At 36.6% G+C, this 26636-nt stretch overlaps 1 protein-coding gene across 8 annotated transcripts in view; it reads left to right on the top strand.

Moving 5' to 3' along the window:
* The first annotated feature begins 3554 nt into the window (after positions 1 to 3554).
* Positions 3555 to 26636, top strand: part of FRMD5 (FERM domain containing 5) — a 331122-nt gene continuing 308040 nt past the window's right edge. For 4 of the 8 annotated variants that reach the window (XM_079127783.1, XM_079127786.1, XM_079127785.1 and 1 more), the window contains exon 1: positions 3555 to 3866. In XM_079127783.1, coding sequence (XP_078983909.1) covers positions 3765 to 3866 — 102 coding nt within the window. In that variant the 5' untranslated portion in view covers positions 3555 to 3764. Of the gene's footprint in view, positions 3867 to 8163; positions 8185 to 26636 lie in introns of those variants that run through there. The other 4 variants (XR_013761938.1, XM_079127782.1, XM_079127788.1 and 1 more) reach the window with 2 other exon arrangements.

The raw sequence follows: 26636 nt of genomic DNA, 5'->3' as shown, positions 1-26636 counted from the left end.
ATGTTTTTGTTTGAGCCCTTGCTCTCAAGGAAAAAAGAAGCTGAGATCTAAAGGATATGAGAAAACAAGGACAGACACTATATTGTTTACTGGTGAAATAATTATGCAAAGGGACTGGACTGGCTTTGATGAAGCTCTTCCTGAACTTATGCATAAAGATTGAATAACTCAATCTCTGTAAGAAAGGTGTTGAGGTTAACTTATTATTTTAAAACATGGTAGTCTCATTGGATCAAAGGTAAAGGTCACACACCTTAGGCAGGGAGGTTGAGGTTTCCTCTAAAAGAGTTGTTATTTCCATCATTAGTTCCCGGAAGACATGGCATGTGGGACAGAAAATGGGACTTTTCTTGAAAATGGATCCTAACCCGAGTGAGATGAGTTGTTTTCTTCTCTAAGTTTCACAATGGTTGGGTCAGGATGCCCAAAACAGTCAGGGGAATTCTTGCTGGAGAGGTAAAGCTATGTGGACCTGTCTGTATCGTCTATGAGGACTTTGAGTAGCCATATCATACCTGCAGATTACACCTTGGATTCTTCTTTTCTAAATGTTAGAAGTTATAGCCTGGTCTTAGTTGTGTTATGGGGAGACTTTGATGGGAAGGACCTATACTCATGATATTCTCCTGAAAAGAGGGCAGTGCTCCTTCCTGCCCTAACCCAAGGCAATGGCAATGGTGAAGAAAGATCACTCCTGGCTGGAGAGAGAAAGGTGGGGAAAGAGGGGGCGTGGGGGGAGAGAGAGAGAGAGAGAGAGAGAGAGAGAGAAAGAGAGAGAGAGAGAGAGAGAGAGAGAGAGAGAGAGAGAGAGAGAGAGAGAGAGAGAGAGAGGGAGGGAGGGAGGGAGGGAGGGAGGGAAGATATCACTGTCCCAAAAGCTGAGGCAGGAGTTGTTATTTCAGGTATATGTAGGAGATACCACCATCTTCTCTGGGGACTCCTTCATAGTAGAGAAAGGGGCTGACATCCTGATAATTTGGAAGGCAGGGTTTCAGAGCCATTGTAATTTGCAGTTTTATTTTAAGTATAGCATCCTTTTACTCAAAGACACATGAAAGCTATGACATTCTGGTTCTCAAGGGCACATGAGGCCTTCTTTAAACAAACCCTTCCATTCTGGGAACTCTGCTCAAGATTTGAGACTTCAGAAAAAAACAAAGGTAACAAAGTATTCCTCCGTTTGACTTTATATGAACCCTTTCTAATTCTCCCTAGGCTTCTTCTGCTTATAAATTTTGTTTTAGAGGCATACATTTAAATTGTTACATTTCTTCTATTTTTTTTTTTCATCCTCTATTTTCTTCACCAAATGTTCTATATCAGAGAGAAAGAGTCTTTGCAGCTGGATATTATGCACAAACATGGATGAATATCTGTTTTTTCAATGAGGTGAGTTTCTAAGCAGACATGATTTTCTTAGACTGAGTAAGAAGCTACTTAACACATTGGCACAGCAGTCACAATCTTATGCCTGTTGATTGCATCTGTGGTCATACTTTGAAGAAAGACAGCATTCAGTTCCTTAGAGCTTTTCTGGATTCATGGTATTTTGCCTTTTTATTCTAACAGCTGCTTATTTGCATAACCTGTTAAAGATACTTCCCTACTATTTTACTAATGGGCTTTCTCTAGCTTCTTGGACATTTTTTTTTTCTTGCTCTTGTGGATTTTATAATAAATAACAATTTTTGCCTTTAATAAAAGTTCTTCCTGTTTGAAATCTTTCATTATCTTCTCCCACTTACACAACAAAACTGAACTTTATAGACTATCACTGTCATATTAATGATTTTATGTATACCTAAGACACTCCTGAAGTTCTAGTTTCTTTATAGATCTTCTCTTGCCATGTAGATGCAGTCAAAATTTATTGACTAAAAAAAATCTGTTGATTCCAATTATTTTAGTTTAACATTTATAGAATATCTATTATGTTGCAGATACTAAGCTACTTTCTGGTTTTATGCCTAGACCACTTGACTTACTGATTCTAGTCCAATAATTAACTCTGCCAGGATTGCACTGGAAAGAGGAATCTCCTCCTATGGCTATTAAATGCCACCAGGGAGAATCCAGCCAATAGGAGCAATCCAGATTACTAAAGTGATAAGAGGAAAGGAAGAAATGGGGGAGGGGAGGATAAAAACAAGTGAGAACTTCCATGCAAAAAATTTGGGAGAAATACTGGAATTTAAAGACCCTAGTGAAAAAGCATACTTTAAAGGTCAGGAAGCTGGGGATGTAGTAGAGTGCTTGCCTAGCATTAGGCCCTGGGTTTGATACCCAGCATTAAAAAAAAAATCAGTAAGATATTTTTTTCTAACCTAATGTAGGCTTTCAATTTTGTTATGTGTTATATAACAAGTACAGCATAAACAAAAATAATAAGAAACTATGTGTATTTCATTAATTTATTTTCATGGTGTTGGAGATTAAACCCAGGATCTCATCCATGCTAGGCAAGCACTCTACCATCTCAGCCCTTGCTGTGTTAAATAAACGTATTTATTACAGCAATAATGTTTTGCTTTCACATGTTTTTTGTTAATTTGTTTTCTTTTTGAGGTGTGAGGCTCAAACTCAGGACCTCAGGCATGGTAGACATACTTTCTACCACTAAGTTCCACTCCTAGCCCAACATGATTATTTCTTAACATTTCCTTCCATAAATGTCTTTGAGGAAGACTATTATATCTCTTAGGGAAGTTTTAGTAAGGAACTTTATGTCTTTAGCTGTAGGAGTCACAAAGGAAAGTAGGCAATTTTTTTTTCTTTGTGATGTATACCTCCTGACATATTGTTGAGGAAGTCTGAAGAATTTTAGTTCTAAACGTGCAAGGAAAGGATCCATGCTTCCTGTTTCTTATCAGCTGAAGGGGCACACCTCAATCTCCTTTTGTCTTCTGAAAATAAAAGGAAGGAGGAAAAGGGTGTTACAAAGTGTAGGGGTTAAACCCAGGCGCTTACGAACCTCTGCGGTCTCCACAGTTTTTACTTAAGTAGCTTCTACAAAGCAGATGTTCTCCGAAATACGAGTAGTGGGGTACAGAGGTCCATAAGGCAGACAACGCACAGCACAGGTGGGGGAAAGCAGACTGGTTTGGAATGGGAGGCGCCTGTATTCTGCAGGTGCAGGGATTGTGATCTCGCACTCTGCCGGCTCCTTGACCTGGCTCCCAAGAGGGCCGGAACCGCAGCGTTGCAGGTTGCGGGACATAGCCACTGAAACAGCTCAAATGTATTCCTGACAGCAGACATCAATCTTGTTGGGTACCCACACCTGGCCCGGGGGAGGGGAAACAGCATCCATAGGAACCACGGGGAAGCTAGGAGGCTCTGGTTTGGGACGCTAGAGGGCTGGACCAGCTTCGCTGAGTATGACTATTCTCCCGTGATTGCTTTCCCCGCCCGCCCATCATCCCAATGTCCTATCTCTATTGGTTTTTCTGTCTGCCACTCAGTTCTGCCGCGCTAACCCCCATTGGCCCCCTCCGACTGAGACCCCGCCCCAAGAGCTGGGCACGGGCAGTGGGGCGCCGGAGAGAGAGCCCAGCGCTTGTTCTGGGCTGGGGGAAGCGGTGGCGACTCGGGAGAAGGAGGAGAAGGAGAAGGAGCAGGGCCAGTAGGAGGCAGCGGAGGCGATCGGGCCGGGGTGATGGTGCAGGTGCCCCCGGCGGGCGCGGAGCTGCCGGGCTGAGGGGCGCCTGGTCCAGGGTCCGCAGCGCCGCCGCGTCGCTCTCAGGGACGGGCGAGCGGGCGGGAAGATGCTGAGCAGGTTGATGAGCGGCAGCAGCAGGAGCCTGGAGCGCGAGTACAGCTGCACCGTGCGGCTGCTGGACGACAGCGAGTACACCTGCACCATTCAGGTCAGCATCGCGCCGCCCCGCTCGCGGGGCCCCCGAGTCTCACGAGTCGGTTAAGTTGGCGGGTGGCCACCGCCAGGTGGTCTCCTCAGCCCCAGCGCGGCGCTTTGTCCATCCTGGCTGAGGAGAACCGCCCCGGTGTAGGGCTCCTTCGCTGGAGTCCCTGCCGGGGATCAATACTCAGCGCTGCCTCCGGGGAGTCCTCGCGTCCCGGCCCCTCAACTCCTCTCTTGCCCTCTTTCGAGGTGAAGACGATGGGTTCTGGCTCCTCGAGCCCTTCTGGCTAGGGAGCACGCTCCGAGGGCGTCAAGAGGGAGGAGGGCAGGGCGGGAGGCTCCTTCATGGGCCGCCCCGTCGAGGGGCGCAGGCTTCGACTCCTCGGCTGAGCAACGGCTGCTGGCCGGCTTTTCTTATGTCTTTGGTTGGAAGGATAAAGGTTTATGTCATAATTTCTCCCCTAGCATTTGTGAGTCAGAGCTCTCAGAAGGTGGAACTGAACGCGCAGCCCATGCAGAGTGGCCTATTGAAGGGAGCCCAGCCCTCTGGGCTTTAAAGATTTAGCGCCCCCCTCCCGCCTTTTGATCCCCAAAGCTTATTGTGTTGGGCATTTCTGGGGGGCGTAAGGTAGAGACTTAGCAACAAGTCCCAGAGATTGGGGTGATTGGCAGTGGCCAGAATCAGTGACTTAAAAAAACGCCAACAATACGATAATGCTGCACAGCATTTATTTCAAAACCTGGTATTTTTGAAGGGATTTTTACAACCCCTTGCTTATGCTCCTGCACTACTGCTGTGTGCCACATCAGGAGTAGTAGTCTTTCCCAGGAATGCAGTCAGCCCCCTCTTCTCCTTCATAAAGTCAAAGATTGAAAACATTTGACAATGATCCCGGTGTTTAGTTCATCAGCCGCGAGGATTCTGTGCTCACTGCTTGTAACTGCCCTTTGTGGAGAAGCAAATTGAGTTGGACCCGGAAGGGTCTCACCTGATCCCTTTCCTTAGCAGCAAGAATCCAGAGGAGGCTTCTCGGCTCAGATGTGATAGACAAAAACTGCCGGCTGGGGTCTTACCCTCTTTGGTACCCCACCCCCATTTATTTATTTATTTCTGCTGACAATGCTCAATAGCAGAAAATAGCGGTGTGTGAAAAAGACGCTGGGTAGTATATGAGAGCAGCTGCTCTGTGCTGACTCTACTCAGTTCAGCCTTGTCTCCGCTTTCCCTTTCCTTCCTCCCCCCAAAACCAGCTCTGGGCTTAAGTGATGACTGCTACCAAAGATCCATGAGGGTAAAGAAAGAGCTCAAAATATCTTTTTAAGGCCACTTAAATACGAATTAAACGGTCACAAAGATGCTAGCCATCAAGTGAAAGGATTTTTGTAGTTGAATATGGTAGAGAAATGTTATGTATTATTTCCTTAATGAATGAGTGGCATGCTACTTTTTGTGTCTATTGTATCATTGTGCCACGTAGAGTTTTTTGTTTTAGTGGAGGAGGAAAAAACATGCAGTTGATATCTTTGTTATTTGATAACATTCGAAGTCTTTATCCTTTTGTTTTAAAATTGAAGGCATTTTTACACAATAGCCTATCAAGGGCAATGTGAGATTTAGACTTCATGAGTCTTAAGAATACTTTTCCGGTATGAAGTGAAATACAATTTCTGGAGCAGGTCATTAACTTTTGCCAAAGCATAAAGTATAATGAACACAATTCACATTACCACTCCACTAGAAACAATTGATAACCTTGTGGTTTTAAGGTATCACAATGGGAATTAATTATTTTTCCCAGTTGGTGGAACTTATGAGGTTGGTTGATTGGTATTACAATTGTGGGTAGTTTTTTTTTTTCCCTCTCATTGTCATTGAGAAAAAGAATATTTTTAAGTTAAGCAGGACTTATTGCTTGCTATATCCTATTACAGTTGTGTTCATTTTCCTGCTCCCTTATGTTACATTATTATAATTTAATGCTATTAATGCTATTAAAAAATTAAGCATGTTGTAATTGGTCACACTGTAGTCAGTGTAGATGTGTTAATGATTGTGTATTGTGATTCTTGTATGGAATCTAAAAAACAGGAATTCTAAAGTATATGTAATGTCATTCTATGGCACCACTATTTGAATTGCTTTTGTTTTAACCCACGTGAGGAAAGCTTAAATAAAAAAACAGTATCATATGCAATTAATATTTTTACATATAGCTTTTTGATCAGAGATTGAGCTTTTCTTAGCAACTGTCCTGTACATTTCTATAGTGTTTGTGTATGCAAGTGCTTATTTGTCAAACACTGGTACACAGTCTGTTAAAGTAGTATGGAAAGGATAGGTAAGCTTTTTATTAGGTTAACCAATATTTCCAATATTTTAAAAATTGTACTGTATATATAAAATTTTTGGGTGATAATTTGAACTCTTTTTCCTTGAAGTGTTATGTCATGTTTGTGTTTAAATAAGGTTTTTATTTTAGAAGGATTTTTATGACTTTTGAGATAATCAGAGACCACTTAGGTTATTACAGGATTAGAAATGTATCACTGGGTTGAAATCATGATAGCTACATTGGTAAATTTCAGTTGTAAGCATTTCTGTCAAAGTATTGGTCTAGAGTTTCATAATGCAGCTATACTGATCTGGCATTTAGGATGTGATTATTAAGGTAATCAGAATGCCTTATGTCTTCTCAAGGAAGGTTGCCACAGTTATCAGACTATTTCGTTCTTTCTGATATGCAAATGTATTTGTAGACCATGAGGAATGAAAGTATACATTGGAGGGTTGTAATATAATTGCTCCCCTGTGAAGAACATTGTTAATAGCTCCCTGCCAGTTTTGAAGGTCATTGCCTCATAAATGTAGAACTGGTCCATATTTTTCACTTATCTGTTTTATTATGCATATCTATATTTATGTTCCACATTTACTACCTTACTTTGTTATTTTATTTGGGAGAAAAGTAGGAAAAATGAAAAATGAGAAAGCCATCTGATGTCTTTTAACTCAAACTGAATGGAATCATTTAAATGCTTAGGCATGTAATATCCTAAAGAATATATTTTTAACTATCTTTCATGTTATAATAATTTATAAATTATTAAGATATACATTGTCTGATTTTTCAGTGGAAACATGTATTGAAAAAATACATATTTCAAGTGAGAAATTTTAATAGTTTTTTTTTTGTTGTTGTTATTCCTGAAAGGAAAAGGTATCCTAGAAGTGAATTTGATTTTGGTGGGGATACATTAAAATAACTGATTAAGTAGCCAGGTTAAACTGACTTTTAAATAATTTACTACCATAAATAAAATGAATGTTAGGAGGCAGTTCTATAGAGGAACCAATATTTTGATTTGATTGTGGCTCATCCGCTTAGTAATTTTGGGACCTAGGCTGAGGGAGGGAGAGAGCAAATGAATTGAGTCCTGTGCTTGCCAGGCACTCTACATGTATTGTTATCTCATTTCCTTCACAATAGCATTATGGATTGATTACATATCTATCATACAAGGTGAATGGAATGGAGGGTTGGTGAGAGAGCACTTTTCAAATGCCTAATTATGTATTGAGTGTGCTGTTAGATGCTTTGCTTACACCTTACATCAACCATTTGAGAGGTAGGTGGTATTATTTCTATTTTAATGTTGAAAAAATAGGTCTATGAGGTCAGAGGAACTTGCTAAATGTTAGTAGGCGGCCCTATTATAATTAAAAAAAAAAAAAAAGGGTTGTTTTATCTCTTAAATCCGTTTTTGTTTTTTCTCTCCATTCTGATTTCCTAAGTCATTTCATCTCTAACTTAATTTCCTCATCTGTAAAATGGAAATATTAATACTTATTTTATAGTCAAAAGAAAATTATTTGGAAATATTACAAATAATAAGGACCACTTAAACAGTAATATATTATATACATTGTGGCTTATTCAAGTAAAACATAGAATTGGAAAATGTTTTGTTCTTTTTATTATTTATTATTTATTTATTTATTTTTATAGTGCTGGGGATTGAACCCAGGGCCTTGTGCTTGTAAAGCAAGCATTCTACTCACTCAGCTATATCCCCCGCCCCTGTTTTATTCTTTTTAAAGAAATAAATCCGTTAATACCTTAAGTGCCTTTAAAATGATTTCTGGTTAATTTCTATGAAATCTTAAGATCCTAGACTGGGATAGCTTGATTCTTTATTGGGATCCTTTTTTAAATTCCAGGAGTTCATATTTACCTTCCTTCTATCCTACCAAGTCTTTGGCTTCAGAGGGGTATTTATTCCTGGAGTATGATTTGTCTTTTCTAAGAATTTCTGCTTCATATTTGGTAAGTGGAAGCCTTGGTTTCATTAATGCAAAAGGGATGTTGTTAGAAAATTAAGATAATTTTATTCACAGAGAAAAACACAAAGTTGTTGTATTTTCATATTGATTTACATTTTTAAATTTTAACAGATAATTATGCTTTCTCAGGATCTCTGTTACAATAGCAAGTCAGTTAGACTAACTCTTGAAACTAAGATAATTCCAAAATTAGCCTTCTAGAAATCCTAAAAGCACTTATATTGTTTCTTCATTTCTATATTAAATATTTATTGTATAAACTAATTGAAATCTGTCTTTTTTTGTCTGGAAGGTAAATTCTAGATATGCAATTGTGTACTCATTCTTTTTCCTGTTTAAGGAAGAGTCAGTGGAATCCGAGAGAGATCCAGAGCATTTACCACAGCAGATTTTACTCATGGGTATTTGTATGAATTTGCATTCTGTTAAATATTTAGAATGAATATACTAGAAGAGGCTATTCAACATAGTGTTTAATAAAAAAGAATATGATTTTTGAGTCCTTTATTTGCTATAATTTCCCAGGGACTCATTTATCATAATCTGATTCATATCAGACTTAAAATAAGACATTTTTGTTGTACATTTGCAGTGGTTTAGGTATAGGTATGAAAATGTATAACACAAAATAAGAGCTAAGGCATTAATTTTAGAAGAGATTTGTCAATGATGTAATAATTACTATATTAAAGTTCTTAAAACGATCCAAAGTATTTCTATGTTAGATTGTATTTTAGAATTTACAAAGGAGAGAGTAAGAGAAAACTGTAAATCACGAACCCTAAGAATTATAGCACCTCGTTCAAAGCCATACACAGTTATAGTTCAATAAATATTTGTTCTGATTTGTTTGTGCAGCATGATTGCTTTGTTAGCTTCAACACTTTAAGATTTCTTATACCTGAAAACAATAAACATTTCCTAACAACTGTATAACTCTTCTGTAATCTCAACCCATCCCATTGCAAACCATTTGCTCTTCAACCATCTCCCTGGTGAAAAGTACAGTATGTAAATGTGGTATTTATGGAGTCTTTGAGGTCTCTGTTAACTTTCTGCAATTATCCTTTGTTGAATTAATGGAGCCCCAGTCTGTAAGCTCCTGTGACTTTTTGGCTTGTCTCTTAGGATTTCAGGTCTTTCAGGTTTTTTTCCCCCTCATCTCTGCAGGTTTAGAGGGCTTAGATCAAATGAATACTGTGTAGTGCGTTGCATCATGGAGTGTCAGAGATCTGCCAGAATTAGGATTTTGAATGTAGGGATCACCAGAGCTATAGAAACCTTCTTCACTTCTTTCCTCTAAGTCAGTACCACATAAAACAAGAAGCAGACACCCTCACAGCTTCATTTTCAAAAACTTTTGTTCCAACCATGCTGCTCAACCTGTTTCTAGTTGTCTATTTTAATCGGAATTCATCTTCGACAGCTTCATCATAATATTCTGTGTGTTCTGCAGACCCTTTTTCATGGAGCAGCTGTTTGTCACTCTTCCTTTAGTCGTGCCTAGTCAGTGCTTGTACAACAAATGTGAATACCACAGAGGATTGGTATCAACCTTCTCTTTTATACCTGCATGGTGCTTAAGGAAGGGTAATGTTGCTTTCCTGAAGGCCAAGTGGCAGTCATCATCCCTCTTGTTTCCTGACCTTGACCTGTCGGGCTCAGGTCAACAACCTGAATAGTTTTCTTATGTAGCTGATAAATATGAAGGGTACTAAACCATCTTCATTTCCATGTTGCAGAGTGAATGGTGTTTCCCTTAAGAGAGCAAAGTACCCAGTCGTATGTCTATTCTAGCTTTGAAGCAGGTCTTCCCTTCCTTCAAGACTCTAGACTCCGGTGACCAATACAACCCTTTGAACTTTTATAAACACTTTAAATTTAGGTAGAGTCAAAGATAGCCTGAGGAGGGTAGAGTCTAAGTGTGCATACTCCAAACTCCAGTTTTTCTGGGAGATTAAATCCTAGATTTAAATTATAGACCTCTTGCCTCTCAAGGCTACTATATAATCTCATTATTTTTGTCAATGTTTTTGAACAAGATAGACCGCTGTATTGGTTCTTTATCAGTTGCAATTTATTATTTCTAAGGATGGTGTTTACTTTTGTGATCTTTCTAACTTCCTTCCATTGTGTTCTAGATTTGGAAGACAGGAACTTGTCAAAATTCTTAGGTTCAGATTCTCTAGGTTTTGGTCTGCTATACATCAGGCTAAACACAAACTTGTGTGAATCAAGTTCTCCAAATAGATCTTTCCGTGCCATGCTCATACAGGCAAAATAATTGGACCACATGCTTGGCAATCACTGAATTTGTGTACAATAGCTCCATTCACTTGTCTACAGAAAACACCCCATTGACAGTGATTGTTGCTTTCATTTCCCCCTCCTCTTTTTCTGACTCCTTGTATGACCATGACCTCATCTGCTGGTTCAAATTTTGAGTCACTGTGGACAACTCTAGAAATGCTTTAGGTCTCATTCCTGAGTATTAATGATCATTTCAATACCTCAGAAGTCTACTGCCCACCAAGGAACCTATTCAAGATCAAGAACAAATCTAATTACTCTAATGCATCATTCAAGTCTTCTTCCCATGCTACAACCCAAGGACTCTTTTTCCCTTTTGTAGAAATTGTGAACTCTGTCAAAAGCATGGAAGATACAGTAAGGAATGCGTTAAAACAGTGATATTTTCGAAGTGTGGTCCCTGGACTGCAGCATCAGTATCAGCTGGGTAATTGTTAGAATTATAAATTATTGGCTCCATCCGAGATGTTGTAAAACAAAAACTAGAGATGGAGTTCAGCAGTGTAGTTTATTAAGGTTTCCAGGTAAGTCACTACTAGGGGGTTAGAGACATTTAGTAGGTAAAATTGACAAGTCTTATTGATTGGATATCAAATGTGAGAAAGAAGAAGCAAAGAATGAAAAAAGTTACATTTCTAACATTTGCTTTATTTCTGAATAGTCTTAACTGATTTTCTATTCTTGTAAGGTGAAAGCTAGGTTGTTTGTAGGTGTACACACCTTTCTTCAAGTGGGCAGGATTCTAAGGATTTTACAGTGGGATTGTTATACTAACTTGGTGCCTTTATATTTATGAGGTTTTTTTTTTTTTTGTTCTCCCTCACCTAAACAATGTGATTTTTGTATATTTAGTTGTTTTTAAAAACAATTTTTCTGCACAACTTAAGACATTGAGTAAAAGGAAGAGTAAGTACCTTTGTCATCCAAGAACTTACAATTTAGCTAGAAATTGTAAACACAAATAGCAAACTATAAACATAATGAAATTAGGGGCTCAGACAAGTGGTATGCTGTGGCAGTGCAAATGTACGGGGGAGCCTGGGAGAGGGGAGGGACTCTAAAATTAATAAGTTATTTCTCAATTGAGGTGAGATTTGAGCAAGGTTATGAAAAATTGCCCAAAGCAGAAAATGGGATGTTGGGATAGGCAGAGGTCATTCTAGGCTGAGATCAGTAGTCTGATTCTAGATAGAACAGATGAAGATGAGTCTTTGGTTTTTCCTTTATGTTTATCTGTCTTACTCTGGTATAATTGAGTCAAATAACAGAAATGTACTTGCTTAGGGAAAATTACTGTCAGTAAATTTCAATCATATGTGACATGCTGAGAGGAGTCAGTCCAAACTAAAAATAAATGCATAAAGCTGGTGTTGAATTAAATCTAATTCTAAAACTGTACAACACAAATTAAGGTTCTTTCCAGAGCAATGACATCATATAACAAAAAGGTGGATTCAGATTTCAATCTTAATTCTGTGGTTGCAGCAACTACACATGAATTTTATTTCCAAAAGACCTCTTCTCTTTGGTATCATTTTAGCAACCTGATGAAAAAAAGGGGAGAGGTTGTCAAATTTCAACTTTTAGCTGAGGTTCAAAAATCTTTTTGTTTTTAATTTTTATTAGTTTTTGATGAACCTTTATTTATTTATTTATTTATTTATTTATTTATTTATTTATTTATTTATTTGTATGTGGTACTGAGAATTGAACCCATTGCCTCACACATGCGAGGCAAGCACTCTACCACTGAGCCACAATCCCAGCCCCCTCTTTAAAAATATATTATTTTAGTTGTCAGTGGATCTTTTATTTTATTTATTTATATGTGGGGCTGAGTATTGAACCCAGGACCTCACACATGCCAGGCAAGTGTTCTACCACTGAGCCACAACTCCAGCCCCTCAAAAATCTTTTGATGGATACAGTGCGACTTTAATTGTGTGTATGAACAGTTAAGAAACGTGACCCATGCAGCCCTAAAAGGCACATTTCAACGTCTCTATACCTAAACCTAAGTGTCCACCTAAAATAACTTCTCTAGAAGATCCAGGAGTGCTTCCCTGGTTCCATAGCCTACCAGCTCCAAATCTCCCAGCCCTACACAGGGTGCACTTTTAGCTCTCAACACAATGCCAGGCTAGAGCTTTGGGAATGGGAACCTCCAAGAAAGCACTGCTGGGCATTTGGGCAATCAATGTTTGGCAGAATGCCAATGCTAATAGGTTATTTTGCTTTGGAAAATGAGAGAAAGAAAGGATAGTCTAAAGACTGATGAATAGGGGATAACTGACAATAGGAGCACTCCTTTGTTGGAGAGATTAAGGGGGCTTGCTGTGAAGTACTAATAATTATCAGAGCCAAAAAAATTAGTAAAAGCCCACAGACCCAAGATCTGAAAAAAATAGTGGTACATCAAAACGGCATACCACAGCATATCCCGGGGCACACTCTAATGTCTGGCTACTGTCATTGAACATGTAGCAGGAATAAGCTGAAACATTTGGGATCTTCATAGTTTGACCTTTCATAGTCAGGCAAATTGTCCTTCGTCTCTAGGCTGCTGTGGAACCTTTTTTCTCTGCATCCTGATTTAACTAAAGGGCCTTTAGTTTGTGCCCCACCTAGCTTTCTTTTTTTGAGATGGGGGTGATGGGGGTACCAGGGATTGGACCCAGTGGTACTTTACTGCTGAACCACATCCCCAGCCTTTTTAAATATTTTAGAGACAGGATCTCACTGAGTTGCCTAGGGCCTTGCTAAGTTGCTGAGGCTGACTTTGAACTTGCTATCCTCCTGTCTCAGTCTCTCTCTAGGCCCTGGGATTACAAGCATTTACCACTGTGCATGGCCCCAGCTTAGTTTTGAGAATACCTAAGTGAAAGAGTTGATTTCAGGATTCCCAGAGAATTCCAAATGCTCTAGGCAGGTCCCACCAAGATTCTTTGTTAGACATGAACTAAGCAGATAAAAACCTTGATTATAACACAATAAAGCAGAATCAATCAATTCACTGAAGGAGCTTATGAACTTCTAGGAATTATTTAGGCTGGAAAAAGTACCCAGCCTGCCCTTTTTCAGATTTTGGCCTCTAGAAAAATTCAAACCTTGAATGTTATTATTGGAATTGGAAGTTTGTAGGTCAGAAGGACTCCATGGACTGGCAAAGATGCCTGGAATGTTTTATGGTGTATTGAACCTGCATTTCTACAATATACACTTACTTGTGCAACAGAATATCCCATCAGTTTCTTGGGAGACCACTCAGATTATTCTATCAAAGAAATTTTTGCTTTTGAGAGGTAAAATCTGATATAAGGGGCTGGGATATAGCTCAGTTGGTAGAGTGCTTGCCTAGCATGCACAAGCACCTGGGTTCAATCCCTAGCACCAAAAAAAAAAAAAAAAAAAAAAAAAAAAAAGATTATCCTAGTACTAGAGTATAACCTCAAATTATGCCCAACTACAGATTCTAGTACATTTGAAATAGGTTAAAAAATGTGCATAGGAGTTTGCTTGAAGTAGTTGCAGCACGTAAGATACTGAATTAACTATTGCTGTGCTGTGTCAGGCTTTATAAGTAGAATAAATGATCTGAAAAATTAGCACACGCTTTCTTTTAACTATGTCTTGAATAATTTAGACAAACTTGTTTAAATGAATAGTCACATTATAGAAAGCACATCTAAGAATTGTTTTCTAATAATTTTTATGATAAAGGAAGTATTGCTCATTCAAATTTTTAACATTTGGTACACTAGAAAGTCTGATGATTGTTTTTCAGATGATAAATATGTAATGAGTGTGAGAACTTATTAATTTGTTTTTTTTTCAACTTTCCAAAAACTTATTTATTATTGAAAGGATGCAAGTGGTATATGTTCATCTTTCCATTTGCCTTTTTCAAGTTTATTTTTATTTATTTTTTATTTGTTATAATTAGTTGTGCATGACAGTAGAATACATTTTTTAAGAGGCAGATATGATGTTCTACAAATTAGATCTTTCAATATGTAATTACAAAATGTTATGAACTATTTTTTACTAGTAGTATATCTCACATAAGATACCTTTACTTTCTGGTTGAAAGACAGTGACAAAAGAAGTGAAATTTATTTATTTATTTTGTGGGGCTGGGAATGGAACCCAGGGCCTCATGTATGTTGGGCAAGTGCTCTAAGTGTAGAAACTTTACTTTCCCCTCACATCCTGAATTCCACAATTTTGTTTTCTATCATCTTTCCTGACATGATAGCTTTTCTGTTTATCTCTTATTTCCTTTGCTTTATGCTAATTTATACATCTGGCCACTCTTTTCATATAATCTCTTATAATTTCTTATTATTCTTTTGGTGCTGGGATTGAATACAGGGCCTTCCTCTTGTGAAGCAGGACTCTTCCTCACTCTCAGCACTCCTATTGCCATTTCTTATTGCCATCATTGCCTGGATATACTTGACTTATGGTTTTTGTGTGGCAGGAGGTGTTTTAAAAAAGTATCATAATGCAGGTAATATATACAAAAGTGCATATGTTAATATACATATATAGACACACATATCTCACATATGAATATCTTTCAAGTTGTTATTTAACATAAGAATGTTATGTATTGTAGTTAACTGGAACTTGAGATAATATGAATGGAAATCTGTCTTGACATTTTGGGGCTCCAACCTAAAGATTCCTGAAAACTGGATTTTAGTTAGATTGGCTATTAAATATTTAGAGTTTTCTATTTACTTTTTAAAAAAAATTATTAGCTCAAGTGAGACTGTGTGTCTATTGTGTCTTTACTTTGGGGTTGAATGTCTTTGTTCATGGCCAAGGGACTCTTTTCTATGGATAGCTGAAGTTAGAGAAATTGAATGGAGAATTAAAATAGTTGGCTAAAGGAAGAAACAAAAGATCAAACCCAGAGCAACTGAGGATGGAGTAGGATGAGATGTAAGCAGAAATAAATACCCAGTTATAATCTGGAGAAACAGGTTGGGGATGAAGAAAGAATACTGAAAATCTATGGTTTAATGTTGCAACTATGTGTGATGGTAGACACTTAACTGTTTAAAGGAATTCTCTCATCAGGTGTGATGGTGTACTCCTGTGATACCAGAGACTGAGGAGTCCTTGGCAGGAGGATTGCAAGTTTGAGGCTAACCTCAGCAATTTAGAGAGACCCTCATCAATTTAGTGAGATCCTGTCTCAAAATTTAAAAAATGAAAAAGTACTGGGAATTTAGTTCAGTGGTAAGGCTCCCTTGGGTCCAATCCCCAGTACCAAAAATAGAGAAAGAAAGAAAGAATAAAGAATAAAATAAAATTTTAAAAAATAGAGAAAGCAATCATGAACTTCATCTGGAAGAACAAGAGACCTCGAATAGCCAAAACAATCCTGAATAGAAAAAGTCACAAACCAGACATTAAACTATACTACAGAGCAATCGTAACAAAAATAGCATGGTATTGGCACCAAAATAGACGGGCAGACCAATGGTACAGAATAGAAGACACAGAGACAAAACCACATAAATACAGTCACCTCATACTAGACAAAGGAGCTAAAAACATACAATGGAGAAAGATAGCCTGTTCAACAAATGGTGCTGGCAAAACTGGAAATCCATGTGCAGTAAAATGAAATTAAACCTCTACCTCTCACCCTGCACAAAACTCAATTCAAAATGAATCAAAGACGTAGGAATTAAACCAGAGACCCTGCACCTAATAGAAGACAAAGTAGACCCAAATCTTCATCATGTTGGCTTAGGATCAGACTTCTTCAATAAGACTTCCAAAGCACAAGAAATCAAAGCAAGAATCAATAAATGGAATGGACTCAAACTAAAAAGCTTTTTCTCAGCAAAGTATACAATCAAGAATGTGAAGAGAGAGCCTACAGAGGGGAAGAAAATCTTTTCCACATGCACTTCAGATAGAGCAGTTATCTCCAAAATTTATAAAGAACTTACAAAACTTTACAACAAAAATACAAAGAACCCAATCAATAAATGGGCCAAGAACCTGGACAGACACTTTACAGAAGAAGACACACAGGAAATTAATAAATATATGAAAAAGTGTTCAACATCTCTAGTAATTAGAGAAATGCAAATTAAAACAACTCTAAGATTTCATCTTACTCCAATTAGAATGGCTTTTATCAAGAACACAATAATAGATGTTGGCATGGATGTGGGGAAAAAGGCACACTTTTACATTGCTGGTGGAGTTGCAAATTGGTGCAGTCACTCTGGAAAGCAGTATGGAGAATCCTAAGAAAACTTGGAATGGACCCATCTTTTGACTCAGTTATCCCACTCCTCGGTTTATACCCAAAGGACCTAAAATCAGCAAACTACAGTAACACAGCCACATCAATGTTTATAGCAGCTCAGTTCACAATAGCTAGATTGTGGAACCAACCTAGATGCCCTTCACACATGAATGGATAAAGAAACTCTCGTATATATATATATATATATATATATACAATGGAATACTATTCAGCGATAAAGAAGAATAATATTATGGTGTTTGTAAATGGATGGAATTGGTGAATATCATGCTAAGTGAAATAAACCAAGCCCAAAAAACCAAAGCTGAATGTTTTCCCTGATAAGTGGAGGATGATATATAATGGGGGTGGGGGTGGGGAATGAGAGAATAATGGGGGAACTTTATGTAGAAGAAAATGAGAGGGAGGGGGTATGAAAAATGGTGGAATGAAACAGAAATCATTGCCCTGTGTACGTGTATGATTACACAAATGGTATGAATCTACATTGTGTACAACCATAGAAACGAAATTATGTACCCCATTTGTATACAATGAATCAAAATGCAGTCTGTAAAAAATTAAAAGATAAATAAAAATAATAAAAAAATTTAAGTGATTTGTCTTAGTTTGATATTTAGTTAAGCTAAATTGTAATCTAGAACACTTTTCTTTATCTTGTCTACATGATAAATATAACAATTTTATAAGTCCTCAGAGCTTATCCTTCATGTGGGGGTGGTATTTAAAAAATTCAACAATCAACGAATCATGTTGAACACCTCACTGAGCAAGACTCTGCCAGAGTGACCTGCAGCTGGGAATAAGACCCTCTCCTGGGCCAATGCTAAGTATTTAGAGCTGAATGCAATGCATTCCCTGGCTCCCTGTCTGTTCTTGCTAGCTAGATTGTCTAGGTTTTAATCTAACTGTGGCATTATAGACCTATTCCCATCTTTCATGTGCTTCCCAAATGCAACTCTGATCATTTTCTCTTTTTACAAATCCTTCATGGTTTTTCCATTGTCAATTCGTAGACTTTTAGAAGGACTTCTATGATCTTTCTGCTGCCTTTCTTTTTCTTTTTTTTCTTTTTTTTTTTTTTTTTGAGATACTAGAGAAATTGAATCCAGGGCCTCATGCGTGCTAGGCAAGTGCTCTACCACTGAGCTACACCTTTTAAAACTTTTTTCTTTTTTTGGGGGGTACTGGGGATTGAACTCAAGGGCATCTGGCCCTGGGCCACATACCAGCCCTATTTTGTATTTTATTTAGATACGGGGTCTCACTGAGTTGCTTAGTGCCTCACTTTTTGCTGAGGCTGGCTTTGAACTCTGTGATCCTCCTCCTTTAGTCTCCCAAGTTGCTGGGATTACAGGCGTGTGCCACTGCACCCAGCTTAAATTTTTTATTTTTAAAATAAATCCCTTTTTAGAAATTTTATTTTGAGAAGCTCACTAATTTGCTGAGGTTGGCCTTGAACTTGCAATACTCCTGCCTCAAGCTCCTGAATAGCTGGGATTATAGCTGTGTGCCATTGTGCCTGGTTGCTGCCTCCCTTTCCAGCATTGTCTGGTCTCATCTTCATGTGCTGTCTTCTCTGCCTGCATGGATCAGACTCTTACCACCTCTTATTCCAGGATAGACTCCCTCCCCAGTGTCGCTGAGCAGTGCCTGAGGGACCTTATCACCTCAAAATGTACCATTTCAGATGTCTGCCTTTTACTAGGCCGCAAACTTTTTAAAGGGCAAGAATTACATCTTTGTAGAATTAGTATCTTAATATATGTTGGTGTAAACATGCATAAATAAAAGTGAATTCTGAAAAAGCTGGTTATTACTAATAAAAATGAAAAGTTATCTCTAACTTGAACTAGGTAGATTTAAAAAATGAAGACATTTGACATTATGGTCTTTAGAGTTATGCTGTGGTGACCTTAAAAGATGGTTAGTTGGTGGTTATGGTTGTACAAATCTGGGAATATGAAAACCATTGAGTTGTACACTTATAATGATGAATTTTATGCTGTGTGAATTATCTCAATTAGCACCAACATCAGTTTCCTGGTTTTGATGATATACTGTGGTATATAAGATGTTACTATTGGGGTGAGGAGTACTTGGGACATCTCTAACTAGTTTTATAACTTTTTGTGTTGGTAATTATTAAATCATAGCATTTTAAAAAGGTGAATAAATTAGTTTCCTAGTCAAATGTGCTTATTACTAAGATTTATGGTTTAGAATGACTATAGAAAGTTTTCTCACTTAATTAGGATCTGGTTACTTTTCAAAATTATGTATGATTATTTGTAAGTAGGTAAGCTTTGACATATGACACTTAAAAATAAAGTCAATTACATTCTAATAAAAAGATAAATTAAGCATTTAGAAATGATATCTTGGTGGTATTATTTTTAGATCCTGATTTTTTTTACTATTACACTGTTTCTCTGGCATAATTATAATTAAAATTAATGTACTTAGGAAGTATGTGTATCATAGCAAGGTAACACTATTGTGGTTTAGAGAGTTATTTGATGTAAGGTTCATATTATGTATGTTTAAATTGTAATTGTGTTACTTAATCCATGATTTCTATTGAGTTCTTACTTTGTTCTGGGCTCTGTGATAAGCACTTCATATTTATTTTTCATTTAGTTCTTTTAGAAAATATTTTTGTTTCTATTTACAGATGAATACAGTGAGGCTTAGAGAAGTTAAATCACTTTCTATCAGGGGTAAGAAGTAGGGGAACTGGTATTTGAATTCGGGTGACTTCAGAGTTGTTCTTAACTGTTTTAGGATGAAGTAGGCAGTGTTGTTTAATGGGAAAACCACTGACTTAGGGAAGTCAGGAGACCTGTGTTAAATGCCCGCCTCCAACTAACTTTAAGACCCTGGATATGTAACTTAATCTCTAGGATGCAGTGTAACTTCTCATCTGCAAAACAGTAAGGCTCAGATAGAAGGTCCCTCCAGTCCCTTTTAGTGCAGACATTCTGTAGTTTACAAGACATTTGTCTATTGCTCAATATGTGTTTTCCTTTTCTGTTCCCTTGGTGAAGCAATTCTTTATAAATGGAGTTATTTCTTTGAAAGAAAGAGATATCAAAGTAAGAGCCTGGTAACTCCTTCAGTTTGTGATCTGGTCCTTAGTTTTGCAGAACACAGTTTTTATCTGCAGGTTCAATACAAATGAAATTCTGGATGATTGATTTGTGTTAACCAAAATCACAAGAAGTTTTTTTTTTTTTTTGATAATCAAGAATCTGTTAATTGTAGTTGGAATGAGGAATATTAATTTCTTCCATTGTAGGCAATGCTTTTAGGATCAGAATTTGGAAAACCAAATTAGAAAACTGTTTTGGAAAACAAGGAACCAATTGGTGGTGAGGGATATTCTTCCAGGTTGTATTAAAGTCTAATAAATGGTCTCTGTTTCATTGTAGAATTCTAGTAATTATGTACCAGATTAAGTTTTTCTTTCTTCTTTGAATAGCACTAAGAACTGATGAAGTCTTATCTTTACTCCATCCTCTTCCTTCCCCCACTATATGCAGATTATTATACCTGTGAAATAGACTTATACAACAGTGCTCCTTATTCTGCAATGTACTATGTTGTCATAACTCTCAAATTCTATTTATTAGCCCAAGGAAGAATTACAATGAAAATTCTATTGATCAAGATTTGTCAAAATAAAAATTAATTGAAAATATTTTTCATGCTGAAAAAGTAGTGCATGAAAACTAAGTCATCCTCATGAGTTAACTCTACTGAAAAGTGAGGGTTACCTTTTCTTTAGGAAACCAATTTCTAGTACAAAACCTTCTAAAATTACTATGCTTGGTTTCTAAGTAATGTAGGAAATGTGGCACAACTGTCAGAGGTTATAAATGACAATGCATTATGGAAGTAGGTGAGGGAACAAGTAGGGATTTGCCGTGGGGAAACAGACATTATATTTTGTTATTAGTTTTGACAAACACTGGCGGTGGCTCATCAGTGTTGAGAGGGTAAAATTGAATTCATTAAATGCAATCATAATGGTCAGAATAAGTTATTTTTTATAGGAAGGATTCAGTTCTGAAGTTCTTCCTTTATTGAGGTTTTTCAAAAAATTACCAGAGTGTGAAAGCAGTTTTATATTGACAATTCTGAGATTGGCTGCAGGACTGATAAGTAAGCAGTGCATGGTTAGATTGACCAGAATTTTATTAGTATGTTTTGGGTGGATTTCAGTAGGAGTTTTATATAATAATGGTATAATAAAGAGTATAATATTTGTATTAAAAAAACTTGAAGTTTTGTCTCTGTTTCATACTACTTATATGACCTTAAATGAGTCACTTAACTTTGTTTGACTCTTTTTTTTTTTTCCTCCCCAAAAGTTAGAAGATACTGATATCTACCCAGCCTATTTCCCAGAGTTGTAAGAGGATGAGAAAACGTGTGAAAGTGTTTTGTAAATTTTGGTGTTATTCAACTATCATTTTTTTTTTCATTAGTAACAATCTTTGGAATTGTGATCTATAAGGTTTTTAAAAAAGTGTTTTTTCCTTGCTCATATGTGACTGTAATTTACTTGTATTCTTTTGGTCTCTGTCCCATGTCTCTAGTTCTTTGGGGAAATTTTGCTCTGTCTTTAGTGGAATAAATGACCCTTCCTCATTTCAGTACAACAGGAGAGATGGCTATATGAGTTTTCACCGATGGAAAAGATGAATTGGGCTTTATTTTTTATGGATATTTAACTCAATAAGCCTGGCTGATGTATAAAGCCTGTAAGTCGCTCTTAGGTTTTCTTCTCTGGCATCAAATATCCATATTTTATGCCTAAGTTTCCTTTGTGGTTATGTTTTCTTTACTGCTGTCCTTTCTGTGGGCTTTCTGTTTTCTTTAGAAGTGTTTGAAACCTTACTCAATTTTGCCTTGGCCAAATCCATTTGTTGGTCTGTGATAGAGTATATCTTGCCACAACACACTCTGTGGATACCAATGGCTGGGGCATAGGTTTTTCCTCCCTGAGTACTGACAAGCAGTGGTTTCATTTGTTGATCTGACTCCTCTACCCCAGATGGAGTTAAATTCTTTACCAGTCTTTGGTGACTGTAGGCACTGAAAACAACTTTCTCCTCTGCTGATGAAATGGAAGTACCTTCCTTTTCTGATATCTGTAGCTGATAAGGTTGTCACTTTCAGTGTTACTTCCTTTTCCTTCAGGTTACAGAAGGAGAATTTTTTCCTGAAGGTTTTGAAAGTCATTTTGAATGGTTACTGTCTATCCTATCAACTTCTTTTTATTCAAATTAATTTTAAAAATAAAACTGTATATTTTAAGTAGTACTGAGATGATTGGATATTTTGGAGAACAATCATAGCTAGTGTAAAATACTGTTTCATTCTTAGGAGATTTATTTGTGGCTTCTTTTGTTAGATCTGCCTTCATCATTTAGAGCAATATTTAACAACAACAGTATGTCCCTTTTTTGAAATTGGGAGTCTAGTTTTCAAAAAGTCACTGAATTTAATTCTAAATTAAAACAAAGAAGATAGATATATTGATGTGTGTATAACTTAATTGGAATTACTACTGGGTTATGTTGTACTTTTTATTTTAGAAAATAGATTGTTCATATAGTTGAATAAAAATGATGTAAAGTGATATTGTGATAAAAGCTAGAACATAATCATGTAAAGAGTTCTCTCTTCAGTAAAGACATCCTAGGGTCTTTTTGTACACAGCAATCTTTTATGGTGGGATGGGAAGACAGTCTCGAGTGGGGAGATGAAGATGTCTATGCCAGTTGAATTACTCATTGGGAATACAGTTTGGCATATATTTTAATCATTCACTTCTAGGGGAGAGTCATATCTTGGCTTATAAAAATATGTTTCCCCAAAATACTATAGGGGCAACATTCTCAGTGTGTATTATCATATGCTTCATGGTATATTGAAAAGAAAAACTGAAATTAGCGGTCCCTAAATACAGCCTTGAAATTATAACTGAAAGCTTGTAGTGTTGAATACTCAGTAGACCAAAGAGATTCATAACCAGTGAATTGGGCATTTGGAAATGGAATGACTTCTTAAAATATCACTAGACTTAATTATGGTGGCAATTATAATTTGGTTTTCATATTTTTAAGTAGTATATACATTATATCATTTAAAAAATTATCACCATTCTCTAATAACAGTATATTTTGTATTTAAATGTTGTTATGCCAAAAATAGGCACTAACATGTACTTTAAGAAAAGCAGGTTCCTATGCTTAGAACCCTAAGATATTTTTGTGTGCTCTTAAAAATATGCTTGTAGGCGTGTGTCTTGTCACTGAACTATGACTAGTATAGATTTTAATGACATATGTATGTTTCTTAAAACATAGAAACATGAATAGGCAATATAGTTAAAGCATCATGAGCTAGAGTAACATAGGTATATTTTGTCATGGAATAGTTGGCTTTCTAGAAAAATTTATTTTAAATGGAAGTATTTTTAAATGAACTATTTACAAAAGTCTGTATCCCTTGGTTAAATGAAGAATCATATAGAAATTAAAGTACTGTGTAATTCAACCTAGAGCTGTCATGTTGTAGATATTATAATGCAACCAACTGGATATGTGTGAAATAGCAGGCAAAAGTCAGTGGTTTATCTAAGGGCAAAACCTCCGTCAATATAATATATACATTAAATACAATAACATATATTTCAAAACACCTAGAAGAGTTTGAAAGTTCTTATCATAAAGAGATGATAAATGTCTGATTACCCTGATTTTATTATTACACAAAGCCTAAGGTATCAAAGCAGCACATTGTACCACATAAAAATGTGCAGTTATTATGTGTGAATAACACAAAAGTGGCTAGACTCACCTTGTTTTATTTGCAAGAGGCCTAGGGCCTAGGAATGCTGTTGGGGCCCAAATGGAGTAATGGTTAAGTACAGGATTTACAAGTCTACAGAGGGAAAAATCTCGGAAAAATGGGGATTTCTTTCTGTGTCCAAAGAGGTATCTGAAAACATTTAAAGTATTTAATGATAAGGAGTTTTGTTTTTGTGGTACTGGGGATTGAACCCAGGTCTTCATGCATGCTACTCAAGTGCTCTGCTACTGAATCACATTTCCTGTCCCTAAAGTATTTTAAAATGAGGTGTTTTTTTTTTCTTTTAAAGTCACCTTTTTTCCCCCAAATAAGTAGGCTTTGGAAAATGTTATATTTGAAAAGAAAATCTTAAAAAATAATGTTTAAAAACCAAAAGGAACAATTTCTATACTGATACTATCTCCTCTCCAGGAGCAAAAGGGCTTATAGCTCTATATGTAAGGCTGAATATTATGCTCTATCTCTGAATGTTTCTTTTTTCTAATTTTTTTTTTTTTTTTTTTAGTTTTGATGAACCTTTATTTTCATTTCTTTATATGCAGTGCTGAGGATCAAACCCAGTGCCTCATACATGCAACGTGAGAGCTCTACCACTGAGCCACAACCCCAGCTCTACTCCGAATGTTTTTTAAAAAAATTTAAAAAAATTTTTATTTTTAATTGACAAATTGTCTCCATCTGAATGTGTTTCAGTAATGACAGTACATTTTTTTCTATAACATATGGAAAGGAATTTTCGTAGTACTACATCTAAATAGGGAAATAGCTATAGTTACCACATTTAAAAAAATATATTCAAATAGTCTAACTGAATTTGTGATTCTGAGAAATTATATAGCCACCTTATTTGTGGATAAAAGCTTTCTCTCTCTCTCTCTCTTTTTATCATTGTGTCATATTGAAGCCCACTTTTTTTTTTTTTTTTTTTTTTTTTGCTGGGGATTAAACCCAGGGCCTTGTGCATGCGAGGCAGGCACTCTACCAACTAAGCTATATCCCCAGCCCTGAAGCCCACATATTCTGAAGGCAGATATGAAGCAAGGGTCCCCAGGAATCTGGTGTTAGGTAAACAACTATAAAACCTGACCTAGCAGGTTCTGGTGACTTCACCCTCCATTGGCATTTGGTGGGAAGAGATGTGTGCTTGAATGTTTCCAGAATAACTGTTCTCATCAACTTTCTGCCAGTCCTTCTCTTTCCTTTCAACTCTACTTTTTTGAGGAACTTCATTTCTTTCCATTTTCTACCTGTGATCTTATGACCCCAAGATTAAAACAATGGGAACTCCTCAAAAAAAAATTTTTTTTTTTTTTTTTGTTGGGGATGGGTCTCAGTTCCAAATGAATACTTTCGTTAAGGTGAGCTTCATGTGAATATGAAAACATATTTAAAGTATTTTTAAATGGCATTTTAAAATGGCAGTTTAAAAGGTAAAAAATATAGATTTTGGAAAATGTATATTTGAGAAGAAAACCTTAAAACCTAGAACTTAAAAACCAGAAGGAACAATTTATATACTGATACTGTCACTTCTCCAGGAACAAAAAGGCATGTAGCTCTGTATAAAAGACAATATGCAAAGACTGAATATTACATTCCTCCATGGAGGAATCTAAGGAACTATTTTATATTTTCTTGATGGAAGGCAAAGGGCATTGAGTGCCCTGAAGGATTATAGGCAAGGTGAGAGTAAAAATTGATCAAAGTCTTTCAGGAAGCCAGGAATAAATGGGGGAGGTGAAGAGAGCAAATCTAAGTGTAATACAGAAGCCAGAAATAAATGTTTTATTTTTATTTTATTTTTTTGTGGTACTGAGGATTTCACCCAAGGCCTAATGCATGCTAGGCAAGCACTCTGCCACCGAGCTTCACCCCCAACCCTGAAATAAATGTTTTATTAGTGTAGAAGTTTTATATTTCCCAGCTTCAATAGGACAAAATTAAAGGAGGTTCATCTAAGGCCTATATATTTGTCATGTGAATTTTCTGTGACCAGTGCTTGTTCAGAAGTACAGGAGAGAACTAATAGTACAGTTTGAAATAGTAAGCAATGGGGAGGAGTAGCCTCGGTGAATCTGAAATGATATTGATCAAGGAGCAACAGGAAGAGAAGAAATGTTTGAAGTGAAGGAGGTCTGTAACAGCAGGTAAATGTTAGGATAGAATAGCACTTATTTAGTCTGCTTGGCAGAGGAGGAACCTGGTATATTAAGATATACACTTTGGAAGGAAGTAGAGAAAAAGTGAGTAGAGATGGAGTAAACATACAATATGGACTATTGGAAATGAAGTACCTTGGAAAAATTGGTTTGCTTCAATTCTTTGAATTTTCCCAACCCCCAAATATAATTGCACCTACAGTTTTAATTCTTAACTCTAGTGTACATTTAAATCGATACCTGGACTCTGGGCAATGAAGGTATAGTTTATGTTCACTTTCTGAAAGTGTTGCTATTAAACAAAAAATTTTTTTACAACAAATAATTGTCTTTGACATTATTATTATAGATTCAGTTGTGTTTGCCACCAAGTAAATCAAGTGACCCATAAGAATGTAAGGATCTTAAAATTCATTTCAGTTTGTAAGTGAGCAAGTCTAATTTCTCCCACTGATTTTGGGAGAACTTAATCAAATAGTTGATCTACATGTGAAATTCTAAACTCAGATTTCTAAACTCAGAAGGACCCTCAGACATAGTAGTCTGATCTTAAAAATGTAGAGATTTAAAAAAATATAAATATTACTTGCATTCTAAAATTAATTATCTCTTACTTGGGAAATAATTCAGAGAGCATGAGACTTGTATTTAAACAGTCTTATAAACCATGCCATGGTCCATTCTATTTAGTGTATTCATTCTCTCTGTATAAGAGGTTTGTTTATTCAGTGTAAGCAATTTGAATTATTCTAACAGTTCTCTTAACGGTTGAATAAATTATTCTTCAGT

Source organism: Sciurus vulgaris, assembly GCF_902686455.1.
Source record: "Sciurus vulgaris genome assembly, chromosome: 2".
Taxonomy (NCBI): domain Eukaryota; kingdom Metazoa; phylum Chordata; class Mammalia; order Rodentia; family Sciuridae; genus Sciurus; species Sciurus vulgaris.
The sequence above is the reverse complement of the archived record's forward strand: the minus strand, read 5'-3'. Positions and strand labels throughout refer to the sequence as shown.